The sequence below is a fragment of the Hetaerina americana genome, unplaced genomic scaffold (assembly GCF_022747635.1).
Source record: "Hetaerina americana unplaced genomic scaffold, ioHetAmer1.1.p SCAF_5, whole genome shotgun sequence".
NCBI lineage: Eukaryota > Metazoa > Arthropoda > Insecta > Odonata > Calopterygidae > Hetaerina > Hetaerina americana.
This window is the reverse complement of record NW_027287095.1, coordinates 6,457,309-6,478,493: the sequence shown is the minus strand read 5'-3', so window position 1 is coordinate 6,478,493 and position 21,185 is coordinate 6,457,309. Positions and strand designations below refer to the sequence as shown.

Genomic DNA, 21,185 nt, shown 5'->3' with positions numbered 1-21,185 from the left:
TACCCCGCCACCGCCGCATGGGGCCGTCAGACCCTCAGTCGCACGGCAACTGCGTGAGGCTGTTGATTGAGGTTTTATTTTTGTTGGCGAGAGGCGGAAACTTTGGCAATTTTGAAACATGGGCAGGGATGTGTGGAGAGGTGCCGCGTCGAGAGCATGGGGAGAAAGTACACGAAGTCCTCTATTTAGTTATTGATGAGCGGTTAATTAAAACGGAGTAAATAATATTAGAATTTAACCGAAAGTGTATCCATTTTGTTGGCGCGATTGAAGTAAGGCTATGTCGGAATTGGCCTCTGAAATGCTTCCGAAAAATTAAACATGAAGACAATTTATGTAGATATTTAAGGAAGGCCAACACCAAAATGTTATGCGTATTCGGTAAATCATAAGCTTTCCGCCATATCCGTTCAAGGCAAGATATAACTTGTAATTATATCTATTAAAATACATCAAGAAGGTTTCGGTTTATGCTATCAAAAATTTAAACAGAATTGGATTCTTTTTAGTTTTTGTAAAATAAACATTCAAATTCTCTTCCAATATAAGCGTAAGAAGATTTTTTTTGGTTGTATGATATTATTTCCTAAAACGCAATAAATCATTAACATCAGAAGTAAGTCAAAATATTATGCTCACTTTTTATATTTGGCTCCGAGAGAGAAGGTGGAATTGAAGTTTTTCTTTATTTTTTTCTAGGCTCAGCTGAACCATGAAATACCACTGCAGCAGAGTTTCAGTGGAAGGCTGTTAGAACATCAGTTAGTACTTGAAACGTAAGTAATAACATTCGTATATCTTTCAAAACAAAACTTACTCTAAAAAAGGGTGCATTCATGTCTTATCTCATCTGTAGCATGTATTTGATTCGTCTATTTTAATTTCATAATTAATCAGTATCAAAAATTTGAGGAAGAATATTGCTGCGAAGGTTTACACTTCGAAAATAAGTCATTTGGCAGACTTGTGAAGTCGTCAAAAATTTCATAGCTAAGTATAATTTAGTACCTATATAATTATGTGGTAATAATTTCAACAAGCTGTACTAAATTTAAAAACGTCTTATCGGAAACCTTTTGTTGTGTATGATTTCAAATCACTGAGAATAATTTGTGTACTGCCCCTATAGTAGACTGAAGTCACGTATCGAAAGGTCCCCGGTTAAAATTCGAGTATTGTCGATAGATACCCCCGAAAAAATCGTATTTTTATAAAATAAATCTTATTTTAAAATTTTATAAATCTTATTTTTATTTATTTATAAAATTATCAAGTGGAAAAGTGCAACGATCAGCTATTCATGTAGTATTTAAGACTTTCAAAAGTATCATAGACTGGTAGGAGGTATACATTGGAGCATAATGACAGGGTAATATTTGCAAAATATTTTAGATTCGAATAGATATCGTGTTATGGTAATAAGGTAGATAGATAATTTACTTAACCATTGGAACAATTTACCAACAGGAATGAGGTTGGCATGGTCCTCTGGTAAATACGTAAATTAAAGAAAAGTGGCTACACTGATTAGTGGCGTGGAATTCAATGGTTCCGATATTTGGGTGCTAAGCGTTGATGATAAGCGTGGATAAGAGGGTTTTAAAATGCTGGTTTGGATAAGAATGGAAAAAAGAAAATGGAAGAAAAGAAAAGCGGAGAGGTCCAGGGAACGGTAGTGAAATAGTAGAGGAGTGAACATTCTGATAAATATAGATGACGGAGAGGCAACTAAGAGGCAAGGCTATGCTCAAAGGTGATGAGGGTTGGATAATTGACACAGGGAGATGGGAAAAAAGCATTTTTTACAGAATGAAGTGAGGTAGAAAATACTGAAAACGTAATATGTGTTATTGCATTGCATGCTTGCTGTTGGTGTATTTAATTCAATCCCAAGAAGGCATTGGAAGCATGAAGCACTACTTATTTCCTGAAATGATTACAGGGTTGTGTAATAGTATATTCATACCATTTAAAGGCATATCTTCTCTTTAGAACACTAATAATAGTGAATTTGAAATTAAACCACTTGACTTTTCCTCATAGAAAAACTGTTTATTTACTACCTAGGTTTCGTTATGGTATAACATCATCAGGTAAAAATACAAGTCAAACACAGTATATATAGCTCTGGACGAGGCTAAGAGGAGGGAGGGAGGAAAGCAAGGATTGGTTGAGGTAGGAAGAGGGGGCAGAGGAGGAAGATTGACAATATTGATAAATTAGTAGGCTGGGAGAAGGAAATAATACAATGTTGAAAATAGTTTTGCTTGGCCCCTCCTCTTCCCCTCCGTCCAGAGCTATTTATACTGTATGTATTTTTACCTTGCATTGGTACCTAATGATGTCATACCATAACGAAGCATAGGTAGTAAATAAACAGTTTTTCTCAGTGGAAAAGCCAAGTGTTTTAATTTCAAGTTCAATATGAAGAATTTCCACCTAGTGACACCAGAAAGTGTTTTATTTACTCATAATAGTAATCATTTTAGCCTCTCGGTACGTAAGTATTTAAAATATCACTCATTCATCCAATCCGTTCTGTTTCGCGTCAGCGCAATAAAAAATAAAACACCAGCGATGCGGAACGGCCGATATATCGAGGCGTTTACTCGTGAAACGGATCGCACTCGATGACGACCTCGGAACACCTTGCAGGTACCCACACGCAGCCATGTCGATGACCGGCAGCCTCATGCAGCCCTTCGACGCGACGGCTGGTGGTAACTCCCGCAGTGTGGTCGGCGGCGGCAAGAGGGTCATGACGGCGGTGGCCCCGTCCCCCAAGTCGCCCCCTTCCGCCTCGCCGGGGCCCTCCGGCGCCAATGGCGGAGGCGGGACCGGCAACCCGCCCTGCTCCCTGCCCTCGTCCGCCTCCTCTTCGTCGTCGTGCTCGGCGGCCGCCTCCTCCTCCGCCTCCTCCTCCTCCCTCACCCGCCGCTCCTCCGCCTCCCACCGCCACCACCACCACCACCGCGGAGGCGCCGGCAAGCGGCACCGCGGAGACTCGGACGACTGCTGCGACTGCTGTTGCTGCTGCTGCCGCTTCCTGGGGCGCAAACTGCACCTCAACTCGCTCTGGTCCGTGTGGTATGGTGCCGTGGCCCTCGCCCTCGAGGCCTGTGTCATCTCGGCCGCCCTCAAGAGGATGGCCGCCGTCGTGGAGTTGCCGTGGCCCCTGCAGGACCCCCCGCCGCTCGGGTCATTCCCCCTGCACCCGGGGCCTGGGATCGAGATGACCGTCTGCCTGGGGCTGGGTGCCCTCGCCGTGGTGCTCGTCCCGCCGTTCCTCTTCGCCGCCGTTTTCAAGGTCAGTCCGCGGAAAATGACGGTTAGCCCTTGCAAAAATGTGAATATGCGGGCACACATTTCCACTGAGAGCTATTTGCTGGTAGGGCTAGCATAAAGGTGGCAGGTTCCAGTCACATTATCTTGGGCGTGAAAATATTTTTATCACGTGGAAAAGTGAGGCGAGTTTCTCAGTTCCACACACCAGCTATATAATTGTATGTCTGTATGTATATGTATATATGTATATATATATATATATATATATATATATATATATATATATATATATATATATATATATATATGTACTCATATAACTATATAACCAAAACACACCAGCTTAACTCCTCCCATTTCTAGCCTGAATTCTATTGTAAAACATTCTAAATTACATTTTCTAGAATTTAGGAAATTGATATATTTCAAGTTTTTCCCTTTCAAAGTTGGTGGTGAGTAAACTAATCGAATTTGCATTAATTTTTAATGAACGGGACCCTAATGGTTTTGAAAAGGCGCGGTAAATTGAGGGAGCATTATCATTACCGTGTCTGATTATGACCATAAAACGTCTACTGCTAGTGGGTTTTATTACTTCGCGATGTGCGATCACGCAAAGACGGAAATGACAAATATCTGATTAATAAAGTGGAAATCATCCAATCTGACTGAGGAGGTTCTCATATTTTTGCCAACGCACCTGTCGCATGATATCAAAAATTTAATACCAATCCAGCCATCGCAAAACAATGCCGCTCTTGATTTTTTTACCGCGTACAGATTAACAATTTAGAATTAAACCATGCCGGCGGCAATGGATATGAACAAATTTTGTGTAGCCAGCCCCCCTCTAGTCATAATACGAATAACATATATTAACAGAATACTAAGAACTAATTTTTACAAGCTAAACGATAACTCCATTTCATAATGTTTGATAATGAATAATTCCTCTAACTTCCATTGTATGTACAAGAATGATATCAATATTTAGTTAAATGAAGATTAAGATACCTAAAGTATTTAAGCAGCCTTGATTATGTTTATGGAATATAATTTATATATTTTGTTATTTTGTATTCAATTTAAACCCACCTACTATTATGAAGAATTGATGGAAAAAACAAACTGAACAATAAAATGTGGAAATTGCGGTGTTGGTACTTCATCAAACTTTCCCTGGATATATTGTTTTGTAAATACTAATGTACAGACCAGATTATTGCAAACAATGCTATGTTGAGTCGGAGAGAAATATTTTTCAACAAAAACTTTCCCACTTGGTAGTACCTTTATTTGTGAAAACAAGGGCTACATTTTCCAAAAATTGTAACAATTTTATTTATATTAGATTATAAAAAGAATGTGTAATACATTTTTAGTACGGCTTTCGAACAGCTTCCCTTGGATTTATTACAAAATTAAACATTTTTCAATATTTTATAGAAATAACAACCACTCATTTAACTACGAGCATAATTTAAATCCCTTCGTGATCATATAGCATTCAAAGTTGCAAAAAAGTGAATTATACCTAATTGCAATATAATGTGGAAAGGAGTAGCGAAAACGTTATTTAATAGTTTTTATAATTTAAATTAGAGATAAATTCTGAATGCGTTTTTCTAATATTCCAGCCGATTGACTTTCTCCGCATACCAGGCAGCCTCATCGGCTTCCACTAATTACGCAGTGGAAAAAAAATACCCCGTAAAATATTAACCCCCAATTCACGCATCCATTAACCGATATGATAATCACGTAGCGGTTTAATCAAAATTCCCTTGGAAACCAATAAACCCCAATAGATGCCTCCATAATCTCCCTCGCAGGTTGGGAACCTGGCCAACGACGGCTACAAGCACGGCGTGCAGCTGGACGCCTGCTCCAGGGACCCATCGGGCCTCAGCCTTGGCGGTGGTGGCGGCGGCGGGGGCCTTTTGGGGAGCCTGTGGACCCACGGCGGTCCCACCGCCCCCTTCCTCCACCTCGTCTCCGCCTTCTGCCTCCTCCTCGCCCGCCTCATCATGGAAGCTCGTCTCATCCAAGCCGGATTCCTCCCCAAAGGTAGGGAAATTGAATAAAATCCTCCCTTCCCTCGGGGTTGCTTTGCGTGAAGTTATCCTCCTTGACTTGGAGAATAATGAGAACATATTTCCTGGGGGAAAGTGTTTCAGGTGGGAATGTGGTGAAATTTCCAATGGACGATGTTCACGCTTGTACAGATCCCGCGACTGTGTAATTTTTCATTTCCCTCCAGGTCGTTGATCTGGAAATTTGAAGTAGACTTTATTAGGTCATCGACGATGCTTTTAGGAAAACAATTTCCTTTATCATTCACAATTATGGAAAAGTGGGTGTCCGTCTACCGTGGATAATAGCCTCGGAGTATCTTTTTCTTTATGAATATTTACTAAGGGAACGGGGATAAATAACTCTCGTTTCTCAATCTAGTATTAACTCATTTTTATCACGCCGATTATGTTTCCATCTGTTTTTACTTTAAACTATTTATTAATCCAATTAAAAGGCGTTAGGCTTCTGGCCGACCAAACCTCGAAGCTCAAATCAATACCCTTTGAAGACTTTCGAAGAGGAATGTTGTCGCGTCTCTGATACTGCACTCTTCATTGTATTAATATCTCCGCCTCATCCCAACGACACAGTTTCGAACCATTAAGCTCAGGAGGTTCATTAACCCCCTCTGTTGCATAACTTTCGAATCCACTCTCGTCGTTCCCACTATCGGCGTCATTTCGATAAATGGGCCATCGATCGTCTTGCTCTTTGAAATGAACGCATCCTCCATGAAAACTTCTCCAACGGAACGAAGAAAAGAAATCGGAGCTCAAAATCCCATCGCCGAACTTTTACTCCATCGTTACACTATGTCTCCAGTAGCATCCGCCGCGTTTTCCTCGCCCCGCACCCCAGGATCGTTTCACGACCGAGGCCCCAGATCACAGCACCAAGTTTCCAAAGGTGAGCGACGGAAGAGATTTGGAGTTGCTTAGTTCGCCCTCCCCCCCGCTGGTAGCTGAAACTCTCTGCGCCATTGTGTTTTGAGGGGGCAAATAAAACGTGATGCGTGAGAAAGGGGTGCCTGTCTCCTGCTCCTTCCATTTAGTTGTCTTGGTGAACTGTGTCTAGGAAATGTAGAAACTGTTTGCTTCACCACGGGATAATTTTTCTCGTCCAAGTTTGAAGAGGAAGAGAGGGGAATGAGGGGAAACTTCGTAGGGCCTGGCCTGGATTGAGAGAGGAGGGGCGAGCAGATGCTATATCTCTTGGCGTTCGAAGATTTCGACTCCAGGAGGGGAGAGAAGGCTGAGATTAGGGAGGACGTGGATGGAGGACTCTTCCACCAATATCGATCGTCGAATTATATAAATATCAAGGCGGTGGCGATGCATCGGCCTAAGCAAACTTCATGTATAATTCTTCACATAATAGATTAATATCGACCATATCGTGGATGGAATATATTGACTTTATAATGCATCTAATGCCAAATATATCGATAGTGTGATCTAGTATTTGGGTATAGCGTCTTTGGTATTTGTTCTTCCAGATTGTCAGCTTCACATTGTTAGTTAGGCTCAATTCGTCAACGATGAATTACGGATGAACTCTATCATCCATATCGCCGTTATACGTATTCCGTTTTCACGGGGACAATAACTATGGACGCATCGGTTTCTAAACATTATCCATATCAATCAAGTCGATGTTAAAAAAGTCGAGACGGTTTCGATATGTCGCCTCCACGTTGTACATCCCTAAGTGGAGGTTTATGGTTAACTGATAATGACTGTGAGGGCATCGATTGTATCGTGCTGTCGGGAAGGCCTGCTGCGGGTCATAAGGTGGGATATGAGGGGGCCTGCGGTTGAATTCCAGGGACTGCTGAATCGGAGATAGATCCGTGATGTGTGTGTTTTCTGAAAGCACGGGAGAAGATGGATTTTCAGTGATGAAGAGGTTAGAGGGAGAATTAGGTGGTGAGGGACGAAAAGCAGCCCAGAGCACTTTTATTTTCAAGAGTTTAAAATTTTAATGTTCCCCTCGCGTGAGACCCTCTACCGCACAAATTCAAATGATTTAATTATGCATTTTTAAACTGTTATGAGAAAGAATAGGAAAAAGTTTTGAAGGGTACGAGTACAAGTGGGTGAAATTATCATGGTTCCGCTTCGCATAAATGCTTTCCAGGAAGATGATCATTGACTACAGTTTTTCCCCACGGTACCTCAGCAGAAACTACCTACTACTTACTACATGCAAATTGAACTGCGTTATTGTAATTGAATTTGCATAATTTTTTCCTAGAATGTTTTTACACGATTTTCTTCATGAGTAAGCGTCTCATGGTGCTTGAATATCACTCATTTGGGAAATAATAGCTAGGACGGCGTGGCAATGCAGTTATAAATGAAAAAATTAAAATAAAAAATTATAAATAAAAAAATTAAAATAAAAAAATTATAAATAAAAAAATTATAAATAAAACGCCGAATTAGTACCAGACAGAGAGTAAATCCATCAAAAAGATGCATCATTCTCAAAAGCAATTATACTGAATTTAACTCTCTAATATCTTGTGCAATAAAGACGGTCTTTCATTAACGTAGGTATTAGAAAGAAGAAGAAGAGAACGTAGGTATTCATTTGGTACGGGCTATTTTATTTCTAATGTTAATTTTTATTATACTATATGTTTAATTTAGTTTTTTAAGGGATTATTCAATGTCGTAATGGACTCTTAAACTTATTTTTTAAGGCAAATCAAATAAAAATGTGCACTAATACTTATCAAACTTAACTCCGTAAAATACCTCCTGCTCTGTTTTAAAAAGTGAGCCAGAGACCTTATGAGAATGAAATACACAATCCTTGTTTTCTGTGACACATAGCGTAATCCAATCCAAAGAGATGAAAATGTAATTTTTAATTATTTTTTTATTAGAACGTAGTCCTCTAAGAGATATCAGCCCAGGTAACAACCAAATAAAATAATTCACACGTACTAATGAGGTAAAGGAAAATAAAACACCTTTATATAATGGCTGTGAGAGACAAAGTTCTATAAATATTTTTAGCACCATGCTTTAAATATTAGTCATAAAAATAACCATTTAATGTCATCAGATCGTATTTAATCATTACTGCACGATAAAGTAAACGGGTACAATTGAGTAGCACTTTGAAATGACCTTAGTGTTCGATATTCAAATGAAGGTGAGCCTAGATATCAAATTTAAAAATTAGAAATCGAAAAAGAAATATTGAAAATACTTTATGTATTTCATTACGCAATGAGTGATTGGCCCCAATGGAAATTTTCCTGATTCCACCGCCAAAAGAAACTTCTGCTCAAATCAAGTCTCATAAATATGAACATACATTGAAGAGGACTGGACCAAGGTATTTTAGATACCCGAAGAAATTGGTGCTTAGCAGTGAAATTCCAAGGAACGGAGAGATTCGAAAGGGTGGGGGGTTGTAGGTTCATGCTGCCAGCCGTGTGTGGTTCGGCGTGCCACAGTGTCAATTCAAGCGTCGACCGGCAATGGGGGGGGGGTGAAGTGCGGAGGGTTTGGGGGGGGGCGCTCGTCTCGCCGTGAGTGGGCGGGGAGGAAAAGAGACCAGGGCTGCGGGTCTGTGTGTCCGTCGAGGGGGTGGTCGCAGGGTAAAAGCACGCACCCGCCCACTGGGGACGGGGGCCCTCTGGCCAGGGCCATGTGGGCCCTCCGAGGCCACAGGAGGGACTCGGGGCGATAAATATGCATGCGTCCTGAGGCTATGCTTCCAACGCTTCCGCTTGGGCAGAATGGAAAGAAGGGGAAAGGAGGGGGTCCATCATCGGCCCCTGCCCCCCCTGAGCTAACTCCCTTCTCCGTCCTTTTCTTCCGATGGAGAAGGAGGGGGGTGCCGGGGTCCGGCGCGAATGGTGCCGGGCACCCCTCATCCTGATGTCATCCCCCTCCGCCCCTGTGCCACACGAGAGCCAACCAGCGTTGGCATGGAGAGTGGGAGGCAACGGCAAGGCGACAATGGATGGACTGAACCAAGTGTCTTCACGTCCTCTCCGCAACTCGCTTTCTACAATTCCTTTGTTTAATGGTTTTCTTTAAAATAATTTGTATACTAGCCACATTTTTTCTCTCTCCCTAATTACGAAGTGTCCACCGACATTACATTTAGGCAATGGTTGCGATGAAATTTAACGAAAGAACATTAAAGCTTGTACTTATTTTATTCCCGCGTCGATTGCTATGTCATCTCAATATTTTTGTAACTCGTTGAATATCCATCGTGTCAAATAAATTTTATGTGGATGAAATAAGTTGCCTTTAATTATGAGAGACTTCCGCATATCTAATGCTGATATTCATCTTTGATTTGAATACCTATTACTCGTTATCTATGTTCGATGTATAATGCACGTTATTATTTTTATTAAAATAGCAAATCGAATGAGTGCACGGCGTTTCTTTTATCCATCTTCTCAATCCCATGGTGAATCTATATATATATATATTGTTAGGGTGGCCTCGTTTGAATCGCTATGCACCTACTTCAGTTATTTTGCGCTAGTTTGGGGAAGGTTAAGTGCGGGGGACTAGCGTGTCCTGTGAGCATAGGTAGGTTTACGTTACATGAAAGCGATCGATGACTTGAATGCGCTTGCTCGTTCCTCTTAGAGGATAAGATTTGGCATTTGTGAGTGAGTCGGCTAGAGCTAATCAGTCGGGAGTTTACCCTGACAGAAAAGCGAATCAATGGAACGGAATGTAAACACCCGAGATTGTGACGACCTTTGAATGCGTATAACCCTTTAAATTGTTTACCACGGTCGTTCCTTGAATTATTTTTATGCTGTAGGCGTCATTTTTGTTCTTCAGAAATGTGTAAATGCTCACTGCATCGAATCCCAATAATTAATTTTCAGCTGCACGTTGTAATTTGACTAACGGTCGATATTACGTACATAATTAATAATGGTGAGTACATGCCCAAAGGCTATGAGTATGCTAAAAAATTCTTTGGAGTTACCGTGTAGATGTATAATACACATGCCTCAAGTAGTAAATGTGACCCATTATAAATACTGAAAACAATTTATTTTCAAGTTAGTACAGCTATTAGAAATATGCTTTAGTGTGCTGTGTTCAAATCAAAGTCATAATTTAGCCATTGGGTCATCATATTATTTATTCACATCCATATCTGTTGACGGCATTTCCTTTTTATTAATCTTGAGAGTACCTCTACCCTATCTATTACAGTCACATTGTCTTTCTGTAGATTCTAGGATTACAGCATAAAGTAACCAAATTCAATCATTTATATTTTAGTTAGTTATTGGTAACGTGTGGTGGACCATTTAATTTCCTCAAAATTTACGATTTCAATTTATTACATCACTTTGTTTAAAATGAGGAATTACGTTTTACTTATCATTACCAATTTCTTGTTTTTCTGCACTGTTCTCAAATCACGGAAGACCCGTATGATAGGTGATACGCCTAGGCCGCTATATCCTCTAAGCATACAAGCACGGTTGCCAATTATGGCGAGTTCTCATGGGAACAGAGATCACGGGTATTTCGTTTCTATAGGTTTCGCGTCTTTATATCCATCAAAGATGGCCTTGCAAACAGAGGACGTGGAGTTGTGTAATGACCTGCACATTCCCTCGGAAAGATTCACTGTTCGATACCAGGTCAGCTTGTTTCACCGTCTTCGTAACTTGCGTTTAACGGCCAATTTCACGGCCATCGTGGATGAACTCGCCTTCACTACCTGTAAAAATGAGATTATTCAATCAACCCACTCTCCGAATCGCTCCACCATGTTTACACGTCTCGCTGGAATCAGCCGGCTCCTAATATCAACACTCGGCTACCCTTCCAACGCATCGGCATCCAACCCCTTGGGCCTCCCCCCAAACCCTTTTCTCTCTCCCGCTCATTCTCCCTTTTTCATTCCTTCGAAAGACTGAAACTAAAAGCCTTTGTTCCTTTTGACGACGTCGTTATGCAGCCTCCCCCACCCACTACCTTCCCTCTCCACCACCCCATCCCCCGAAACTTCCATCGCCATCACGAATAAACGGAAAAAGAGTGGAATTCATCCCTCTCCCTCTCTCTTTTTGTTTCTCTTTTTTCCTCTCTCTTTTTCTCTCTCCACCTGCTCCGCCGATCTTCTGCTGCACAGAGAAAGTAAAACAGGAAAAAAGTCGACCTTTCCTCCACCCAGTCATCCCTTGAGACGAAAAAAAACCGTAAAAAACTTTCCTCTACCCCTCTCTCTCTCTCTCCCAACCCTCTCTACATTCCCACCTCTCCCGCCCCCTTGCCCGTCCATTTCGTTTCGGGGTGAGGGGGCGGAAGGAGGTAAAAAAATCTTGATAAGCCAGTCGTTTTTCCTTGCACGCATTATTTCCTCCGTTCCGGCTGCAGGTTAGTGCACAACAGCACTCTTGGAATTTCAAAGCAAAATATCCGCTTAAGCAGTCGTCGTTCGCAAGAGTTCTCCTTTAATGCATTGATTCGTTCCCTGCCATGACGTGCGTTCATACAAGCCGTCGGGGGTAAAGTACATGTTGCTAACATATTCCTCGTTTCCGCCTTTAAAATTACAAGCGTTCGTTCCTCTCCTTTGTCGTGTACCCTATGGCACTGGCTAGTTACTCTTTGAAGTGGAGTAAACAGGTGTTGATCGATTGTCTAGTTTAAACTCCTTGCCATCATGACAACGTTAGGTATTTTTCTAATCACCACGCCAGATAAATTTGTTCGTTTCTTGGCGTCATAACTATTTTTTAAATGTTTTATTTAAAATAGCCGTATTATAAATTCAATTAACACGTTTTCACTTATTTTTGTTTCGTGATAATTGTCAAAATTACAGTTTTTCTTTTAATTTAATTATAACTCATAATTTATTCTAAATATTATTCTCTTAAAAATAAATCCTGATCAGAAATAAATTTCAGGGATAATTTAATTTGATAACTGAACCTTCCGAGTCGAGGCATAATATTATAAATTTATTTTCATAACTATGCCATCCTGTCATAGATTTAAATATCATGCGTGCTAATTGCAAAGGGCTAGAATAGAGAGTATTATGAACCAAATGTTTCTTTAATGTACCACTTATCCGTTTACCTTTTGTCGATGTTTTATCCCCATTGCATAGCTAACGAATGTCGCGACGTGATAATGCTGAATTCTCCGTGGAAAATGCTCGTATACGGGTTTTCGGAAGAGCATTAATGGGGCAATCTGTCCTTTCTAACATTATTTGTGGCATTTCCAAATTGTGGCGAAGAGACACCGAGGCGGACACACGCCTAGAAGCGCACGATCCTCGCCATACAAGTTTTTTCAACTCTCGGAGAAGCTTGACTCATAACGGGGGGGGGGGGATCAGAGGCGAGACGTGGGTGCCCTCGCCCCCCCCCCCTCTCCCACCCGGGGTCTTCTCACCGCATCCGCCACACGGAGAAGCAGCGCGGGCCCCTTTGCCCCCTCTCCCCTCCTTGATCCGGCGGGGGCCGTGGGGGCGGACGGTGGTTGGTCAAAGGGGAAGGGAAGGAGGCGGACGGAGCAGGGGGGTACCCCCTTGCATTCATCTCTTACCGTCTCCCATGCGAGCCCATCATCTGCACCCTCCGGAAGACACCTCAAAGTCCCCTCGCGCAGCGGTAGCCATCGGTCCTACCCGCCCCTCGCAACCCAAACGACCCTTGAAGCCTTCCCACCCCCCGTCCCGTTATCGCAACAATGCAGGAGGCCTCACCATCCCCCCCACAGCATCCAAGCCATCCACTACCGCCCCCGAGGGGCGAAAACGTGGCCCGATTTATTCCTTCCCCAACCCTCCAATACACCCCCACACATAACCCTTCCTCTCTCTCCCATCCCTTCAACCCCTTAATCTTACCCCGGGGATGCCATCTAAAGGGCGTTTTTACTTGTGCATATAAGGAATCCATACTCCCCCCCATATCCACATTTCCCGTCCCTTTCTTTCAAGGAGCACATTCTCCCCGCGTCTTCCGCGTACACGAAGTCTTTCCGTCCCTCGGAAATAATCCTAATCACCGTGAAGACGCGCTTACCCTCTTCCCCGCCTCTCCTCCCTCCCTGGTCCAATTCATAGTTTTTTCCATCGTATACTCCGTCGCATCCCCTTGCACTTACCCCCTTCTCGTTACATTTAATCCGGTGGTTCCCGCTGTTTATTTTTTTATTCCCGTCTTCGTCCCTGTCTGCTCTTTCTGTTTCTTTGCTGCCTCGGGAGGAGGCGGGTGGCGGCGATTTGGCGGGTGGCCACGACCCCCCCCCCCCCAAGTTCCCTCTCTCCGTAGTCAGAGGATTTTGCTTCCCCTGTTTGCATGTGACAGCGGGGAAATATTTCCGTTGCCGGGCAGAAATACACGCATCCATTTGGGAAAAAAATCGAGACTGGGCAGCGAGCAATGCAGCTCAGAGGAAACAGAACTGCCTATCCGGATTTAAAAATGAAATTTTCTCGTCCGTTATAGTATTCACGCTGTCGTTTCTGCTTGGGAAAATGGTGCTGCAGATATATGTCCTGCTTCAATGAAAACACAGCAGTTGCAATATGAATGATAACATAACAAATCGGAAACACGCTATTGTTTCTGTTGAAAACCATGGATTCCGTCAAAAGTATATTTTATGTATTTTTTTATTAGTAGTTTAATTTTAATATCCATCGGACAGTTTTCGTGGCACAATATCGTCTTTTCAGACCATTTTGCTGATATAATTTTACTCTTGTCTTTTGGAGTAAGATGCTGGACTTAATACTCCTCGAGACCTAAAAACATAAAAACTTTAACAATTTATATTCACTAAAAATTAGCAGTTCACACTAGTTGAAGCATATATCTTCCAAATAATTAGTTTTGGAATATGGAGGATTTCATGTGTAGCAAAAGTCTCTGTCTTTCAGTAAAATTTTTGTTTTCTTTTTATTAGTATTTTTATTTTCAAATTCATTACCCTCTGAGATTACTAATTTCTGTGTCAAAAACTTGTTGCATAAATGTATATATATATATATATATATATATATACATAATGTAGTACTAGATTTAGCCATTCACTTCCTCATTGCTTTTAAGAGAAATTATGGGCAACCATTGGATAAGTTGAAAATCAGAATTTCTCTTAAACAAATACACAACTTCGTATTTAGAAATCGTAAAAATGTTAGAAACGGTAAAATTTCAGATTTTACTTCTCGTTCTGTTTATACAATAATTGACTGATCATTTAGAATGTAGATAAAGCTGCTGCTGGTTCGTTCTTTTCCATTGTCCTCGTCAAATAGCAGAATCGAATGAATTATGGACCCTATCCCAGTCATTACATTTCAGCAACCAGTCAGAGACCTCTACCGGGATGACTACTAATGGGTATCTAGGTGTTTTTCAAATTGAGCGTGGTTATCGCTCACTCTTGCTTCAATTAATTATCTCCTTCGCTGTCCCCCAAATGGGGGGAGGGGCCGCGTGGGGGCTTGTCAGTCCAGGTGCAGGATGTCGTTCTCCAATCCTAATGAGCGTCCACGCGTCACCCATCCACTTTTTTCGGACCTTCAACATTGTCCCCCCATTTCCTCCATCCGTCTCCTCTCAGCCCCACAACCCCCTTCCTTTTTTCATCGCTCCCCCCCCTCTCCTTCCCCAGTCCTTTCCCCCCCCACCCTCTCAGCCCATTTCCTTTCTCTCCCTCCCCCCTCCTACTCCCAGAAACGACGCCTAATGCATCTCCGTCTCCATGGTGACGCATCTCTCTCTCTCTCTTTTTCTTTATTTTTTGTCCTTATTCCATCCATTCTCTCCTTTTCCTCTCAACCATCCGCCAACTTCCTCGCATTTATCATCCTCTTTGCATTCCCTCTTCCCCCCTTTTAACCCGCACAGAACGAGCGGAATCGGGAGCCGCGATATATATTTTTTCGGGTCGCACAATCTCTTTATTCTGGTCTTTTGGCCCTCTCCTTCCTTTTCCTCACTCTCCCCTCCCCCCTCTTTTGCCCTCCTCGCTTTGCCTTTGACCCCTACCTCCCTCCATTTCCTCACGCACTCCACGGCCATCCTCCCCCCTCCTCTCCGAACCACTTCCCTCATGTTGGCAACGGGAGGTTCTCCTATCAAACGATTTCCGTGGGCATTTTTCTCCCTCCCTCTCTCTCTCTCTCTCTCGCTCTTAATCTTCAATTCAGGCCGAGGTAGTTCCCGCTTTCCGAGGGCACAAAATTCCTTTCGGCGTTTTATTGTATACTTCTTTCATTGCGTATCCCTCTTGGTCCTCTAGCTTTTTATACGGGTTTTGCTTATTTTTCGGCGGCGTGGACGTGGCCCCTTGGGTCGCTTTGAGTGCAGTCTTCGTTCGGCGAAAGGCCTCCGGAGTCGTAAACTGCTTCTTGAATTACATGATTGTCCCGCAGGGCTATATCATCGAGGAATTTTCGCGTGTGTGTTGCTCTGTTAGCGGCCGTTCGGTATTCCGCCGTTGAATTTCATTTCTCCTCGAAAGCTCCCGAGTGCTACTTTGCTTAGGCGCGAAGTGCTGGTGAAGACCGTTGAAATAATTTTCGAGTCCTGAATCGGCGTTTTATTGCTACACTTTGCTCTTCTTTGGTTTGCATCTTAATTTTCAAGAATTTATATTAAGATTATGCTAGAGTGTAAGGTCCTTTTGGCTTCAGCGGTGTATATTAACGATTTAGCGTTTGCGTTCATTTGTGTTACGTAGCCGTCGAGACCTTATCTTAGATCGAACCTATTTGGCACGCTCTCTCTTATTTGAATATCATTCGGACAGCCGCTATAGTGTGGGACCTGATCATCGTCACTCTTGAGATTATTTTAGCACAACTGTTTAGTGTTAAAAATTGCAAAGCTGACGTGTTTATAATCTCAAATTGAATCTTTTGAGTCTTCAAAAACTTCTATCATAGGTATCATAGTTTTTGTATTTGTAATTGTGGGACGTTTTGAATCTTTCCGTTCCTCATTTTCATAAATCGGAACAGTGAAAAATGATTAAATAATCCAAGAAAGACTGCAAAGGCTAGACATTTAAGAAATAGAATATGAATAGCGGTGAGCCGAAATAAAGCCATTTTTATTATTGATATTCATTATACATGTATATTATATATAATAAGTTATGATGATAACCTGGAATTTTTGTCGAAATTTAAGTTTTAATTCATTCACTAAGTTTTTATCCTAATCATGGGATCAATAACATTTCTAATTATATTTTCAACGCACTGCATTGATAATCCGTAAATGCCGTCATGATGCATCCCGCTTCCTCGCCTGTTGCATTCTCTTTTCTGGTTTTGGCCAATTGAATAGAGAGTATTCGCTTACTTCTTTTCATCTTCCTGTCTTCTAAATCAGAATCCTTCTAATATTACATCAACATACCTATTTCACAATTTTACAATATAACAGAACTATTCTTATTTTAATAAGAGAACTCAGAATACAGTTTCTAACTCGATAAAACTTTGATTCCGGCCAGACTAGAGTAAGTGCAAGTATTCTTGGTTACTTATGCTATGTGATTCCTTAAGCGTGAATTAAACCAGTTGTTTTCTAATTTTTATTAAATATATATCTACAAAACGCTGTTTGTCGGACTTATCTATTAAAGGTGTGGCAATAAAATACTTTCCTTTTCGTTCTCGCATATATGATGTGACTGGGTTCAAAAATGAGGACGGTGAGGGCAAGCGTGGAGTCGAGGTCAGTGTGTAGAATGGACTATGTGCTAAGGCACATCCAATGCGAAATTGTACTTCATACAAAGCCCAGAGCTTCTACTGTTAATTAGACTTCTTCATGTATATTTTTTATATGGGCGCGGGACGCACACTCCCAAGTGGGCGATCCCTTTCTCAGCCGTCCGAGTGGAGTTTCCCGCGTGCTCGCCTATCACTCATTCTCCGAGGGCTCCCTCGTGCTACGCGCACCCTCATCTCTGCCGACGCCGCCCAAGTCTCCGCGCCCTTCCCTCCTTGGCCTCTCGACTCCTTCCCTCCCTCCCGCTCCCCTGCCCCCCTAATATCATCCTCTCCGTCGCCCTCCCTTTCACGATCCTCTCCATTCATCTTTGCGCATCCCTTCCTCTCCATCCTTCCTCCCGCTTCCCTTTATCTTCCTCACTTCGGGCAGTCCGCTTCCCTTATCTCCCTCCACTCCAAACTTTGCATCCTTCCTTCTGCTCGGATTTAAAAAAAAACCGTGCAAAAGGGCCATGAGGGCGTCCTTACCTTATTTTTCTTCCCTCCGTTTCAATATCCTTCCTTTTCCGCTATCTCCCTTTCTCTTTTTCTCCCCTCCCGGACTCTTCCCCTCTTTACTGAAAGGCCTTTTTCATTCGCCTTCTCCTTTTCTCGCGGTGCCCATCCGCAGGAATTAATAAGACCATCCCTCTCCCCTCTTTGGTCCGCGGGTTATTTCTTTCAACAGCCCCGTTGCTTCTTTCCCTCCTCGATGCTAATGGAACGTAAGAAACAAAGGGTCGGCGCAACTCAGCCCAAGACCATTGAGGAACTGCAATGGGGGAAACTTCAAAGTTCAACATGGGAATCGAATGAATTAATATTTCACGACCCTTTACGGGATTGGTTTTTATTGATCGAGCCTTGCATTTTTGTGAACTCCTAAGCATTATGAGTTTCGGGGCCCAACTCGAGGATATGCCAAGCTCTCGAGATATCTGCTTTTGCCTGCCACTTTCTTGGACCACTTTCACTTTGCAATGTGCTCATGTGATTTCATTTTGTTATCAGAGTAGTTAAATCAATAATTTATTTATTTATTTAAGAATTTATATCGTTTCAATTAGGCAATTATTATGGTGGCAACGGTCAAGTCTGGTCAACGGTCACTCTTACAATTCACATACATCCATACACAAGAAGAACAGATATGAGACCAAATGCTCTTATATACAATGACACTTAAAGATTACCGACCGCTCCTTTACCATCATACAAGGGCTAGGTTTACACCATACTTACAACGCTCCATCCATCGCCGCACTCCGTCCATAATCACGCATTCTTCAATTTCATATTCCGTCAAAATCACGTACCGTGAACCCATCATTCACTTTTGCGATACAACTTCTTACGCCGTGCAAAACACATAGAAACAATATTTCAAAATGGGCAATAGTATAATAATCACTGGCAAATGAAGTTTATCAACCAGTGGCTGCTTTACACTTATTCTAGGGAGATAGATTCCAAGACAGATAGGTACAAATACTCATTCTTTCCCCGAACAATCAGTAATCATAATAGCAAGAAACCGAAGTCACTTTAGAAATATTAAAAACGTTGAATTTACAAGTCGGAACAAAATTAAACACTATAGAGATGTTAGGTATACTTTCAGGTGCATGTGTATGTTAGTTGGTAGTTTGAGTGTTTGCATGTGTGTGGGGTGTAAGTGTTCATGCATGAATGTATGCCATGTTTTTTTATATATGATTTTGTCGTTATTGCATGCGGTTTTTTTCTTCTTTTTCTTTTTCTTTTCTAAATTATGGGCGGTTTCCTAGCACCCCCCGCCACACGCCCTTGCAGCGGCTTGCGGGGTATTAAGTAGATGTAGATGTATTCTTAAAACTCCTAAATTTGGATGATAACTTTTATTTCCATTATTAGCCCGCTTTTAGATGAAATTTTCCCTAATAATGTTTTTTGTCTCCAAAAAAAAGGAATATATTATCAATTGTATTTTTGAAGTTTATCATTTAGTTTTTCTACAGCCAATTTATGCCATATAGCTTTGATATGTTAACAACGAGTTATTGGAATAAATATGTCAGTTGAAATGCTAAAAATGTCTTGTGAACCTACTCCTTTTACGTATTGCGTGCCTAGGTCGAACCCAATTAATTTTTCTGTCTCACGTAGAATTAATTTAAAAGGAGCAGGGTCAAAATATATGTATAATTCGACAGTCAACCAGAAGTCATTTAATTTAATAGCTGCATTATGCACTTAAGTCCCAGATTGTAATTTCACCAACGGTTAGTGCAAAATACCCCTCTTTAATGCCCACCTTTCACTCCGATAGTCTACCTGATAATCTTTTAGTCATGAAATTCATGGCGTATTAGCACAATGACATCGTTTTTGAGGCTTGAGATAATATTATTTTCGTTTTCTTTCTCGTGCTTGATGCATTGCACCTTAACGAGAGGAATTTTTAACTGTGTCATTATCTTTTGGTATGCCTTGAGGACATTTAATTACACTGCTTTGTCACGGATGCGATAGTCGAATAATGTGACCTGAACCGAAAGCTCGCGTTTTTGCTCTGGGACATGCGAAACTGTTCCTCAACACGCGAGGTGCACCATTCGCCGTCTCGCGCTCCTTCTTGGCCTCCCCAATCAGACGGGTTGAAGGTGCCATTTTGTGAAGCAATTTTGTTGGTCCCTGAGGCACAACATATCGAGATGCATCTTCGCGTGTCTCGCTTGTCCTCTTTGTTCTCCTTTGGCATAAATGGAAGGATTTACACGTGTGTCGCTTCTCTGAGAAGTTCTGAGAGTCGCACTAATTGTTAAGTTCCCAGAGGTAAGATGGGTATCGAGGAAGCTTCGGGTAGCCGATGTTTCCAGTAATAAATTTTATACCTGGTTATTTGATTTGACACCATGCTTAATGTTTTCCGTTTTATTTTATTCTTACAAAAAATTAATTGTCAAAATTATTATTGTTATTAGCATACATAGATGTATGTAGAAGTACTTTCGAATCGCAAAATCGAACCCAAGCACCCGAATCTATTTAATTAAAAGCAAACTTTGACCGTTAAGTGGTTATGTGAAACATACCCGTTATTACCCGATGTATATAGGTACGTATTTACGAGTGTGCATGTGTATAAGTGTTTTTGAAAGTGAGCGATTATAATTTAATGTTTATGCGTGAATTTGCACGGACATTAGTGCTCAACCTGCCGCGCACCCATGCGGCGGATCGATGCATTCGCCCCCGTGACTTTCTTAAAATTTTAATATATTCTGTTGATTTCAGGAAAAGTGTTTGAATATCTTGCTTCGTGGGTGTTTGGAATTAATTCGGGAAATAGATGGGCAAATATTATCCTCTTATGCCGCATCCTAGATATGCCAGAATCCCTCAAGTGGTGACCCGTCTCTGGGGCACGCTCAGACAGGTGAGAAAGTTTCGTCGGTAAATAAACTCCCCGCGACACGGAAGGGTTTGGCGTCACCCGAGGAAATGGGGTTACCCTAGCGATCACGAGGCGGGCGGAGCGTTGAGTGCATCCCTCCATCGTTCCCCAGAGGCCCCGGGGGTGATAGTAGGGCCGTAAAAGGCCTCGTCTCCGGGGACGGACCCGATAAGCCGCCAAGTGGCCCGGGTTATGCACGAGCCCCTCTCCTCACATACATCCTCGAACCGTGTGTGTCTCATTCCTCTCCTGGAGACGTCAATGCGTCCTCCCCCCGCTCTACCGCCAATTCGCCATAATTCTCCGCATCCTCCCTTGTGGTTCTTCAACCCTTCACCCTTCTTCTCCATTACACTTTCGAACTCAGTGTACAATCCCGCATCCAGTTGGACTTTTCCTTCTTAAAGAAAATATTGATGACCATAAATACGAATGTAATGAAAATTTCATTGGCACGTAAATTCAAATATTTCACTATTTTACTTGCGTTGTATTATCCTTACGGGATTATTGCAAGCAAACTTTTTCATCAATTTCCATGATCGTTTTTGGAGAATGCATCGACAAAAGATCTGATTTTATATTGAGTTATTTCTTATTTCACTGTTGATAGCAACAC

The 21,185-nt window shown here is 42.0% G+C and overlaps 1 protein-coding gene and 1 long non-coding RNA gene across 3 annotated transcripts in view; both read left to right on the top strand.

Annotated features, from left to right (window-relative positions):
• The window catches only part of LOC139694352 (uncharacterized), a 532,868-nt gene extending 530,092 nt beyond the window's left edge, over positions 1-2,776 (top strand). The window contains exons 6-7 of the long non-coding RNA XR_011702121.1: positions 700-776; positions 2,656-2,776. This is a non-coding gene — a long non-coding RNA (uncharacterized lncRNA). The remainder of the gene's footprint in view (positions 1-699; positions 777-2,655) is intronic.
• Positions 2,777-3,223: 447 nt separating this feature from the next.
• tinc (transmembrane protein tincar) overlaps positions 3,224-21,185 on the top strand; it is a 414,202-nt gene continuing 396,240 nt past the window's right edge. For both annotated transcript variants that reach the window (XM_071592411.1, XM_071592410.1), the window contains exons 1-2: positions 3,224-3,307; positions 5,118-5,352. In XM_071592411.1, coding sequence (XP_071448512.1) covers positions 3,233-3,307; positions 5,118-5,352 — 310 coding nt within the window. In that variant the 5' untranslated portion in view covers positions 3,224-3,232. The remainder of the gene's footprint in view (positions 3,308-5,117; positions 5,353-21,185) is intronic.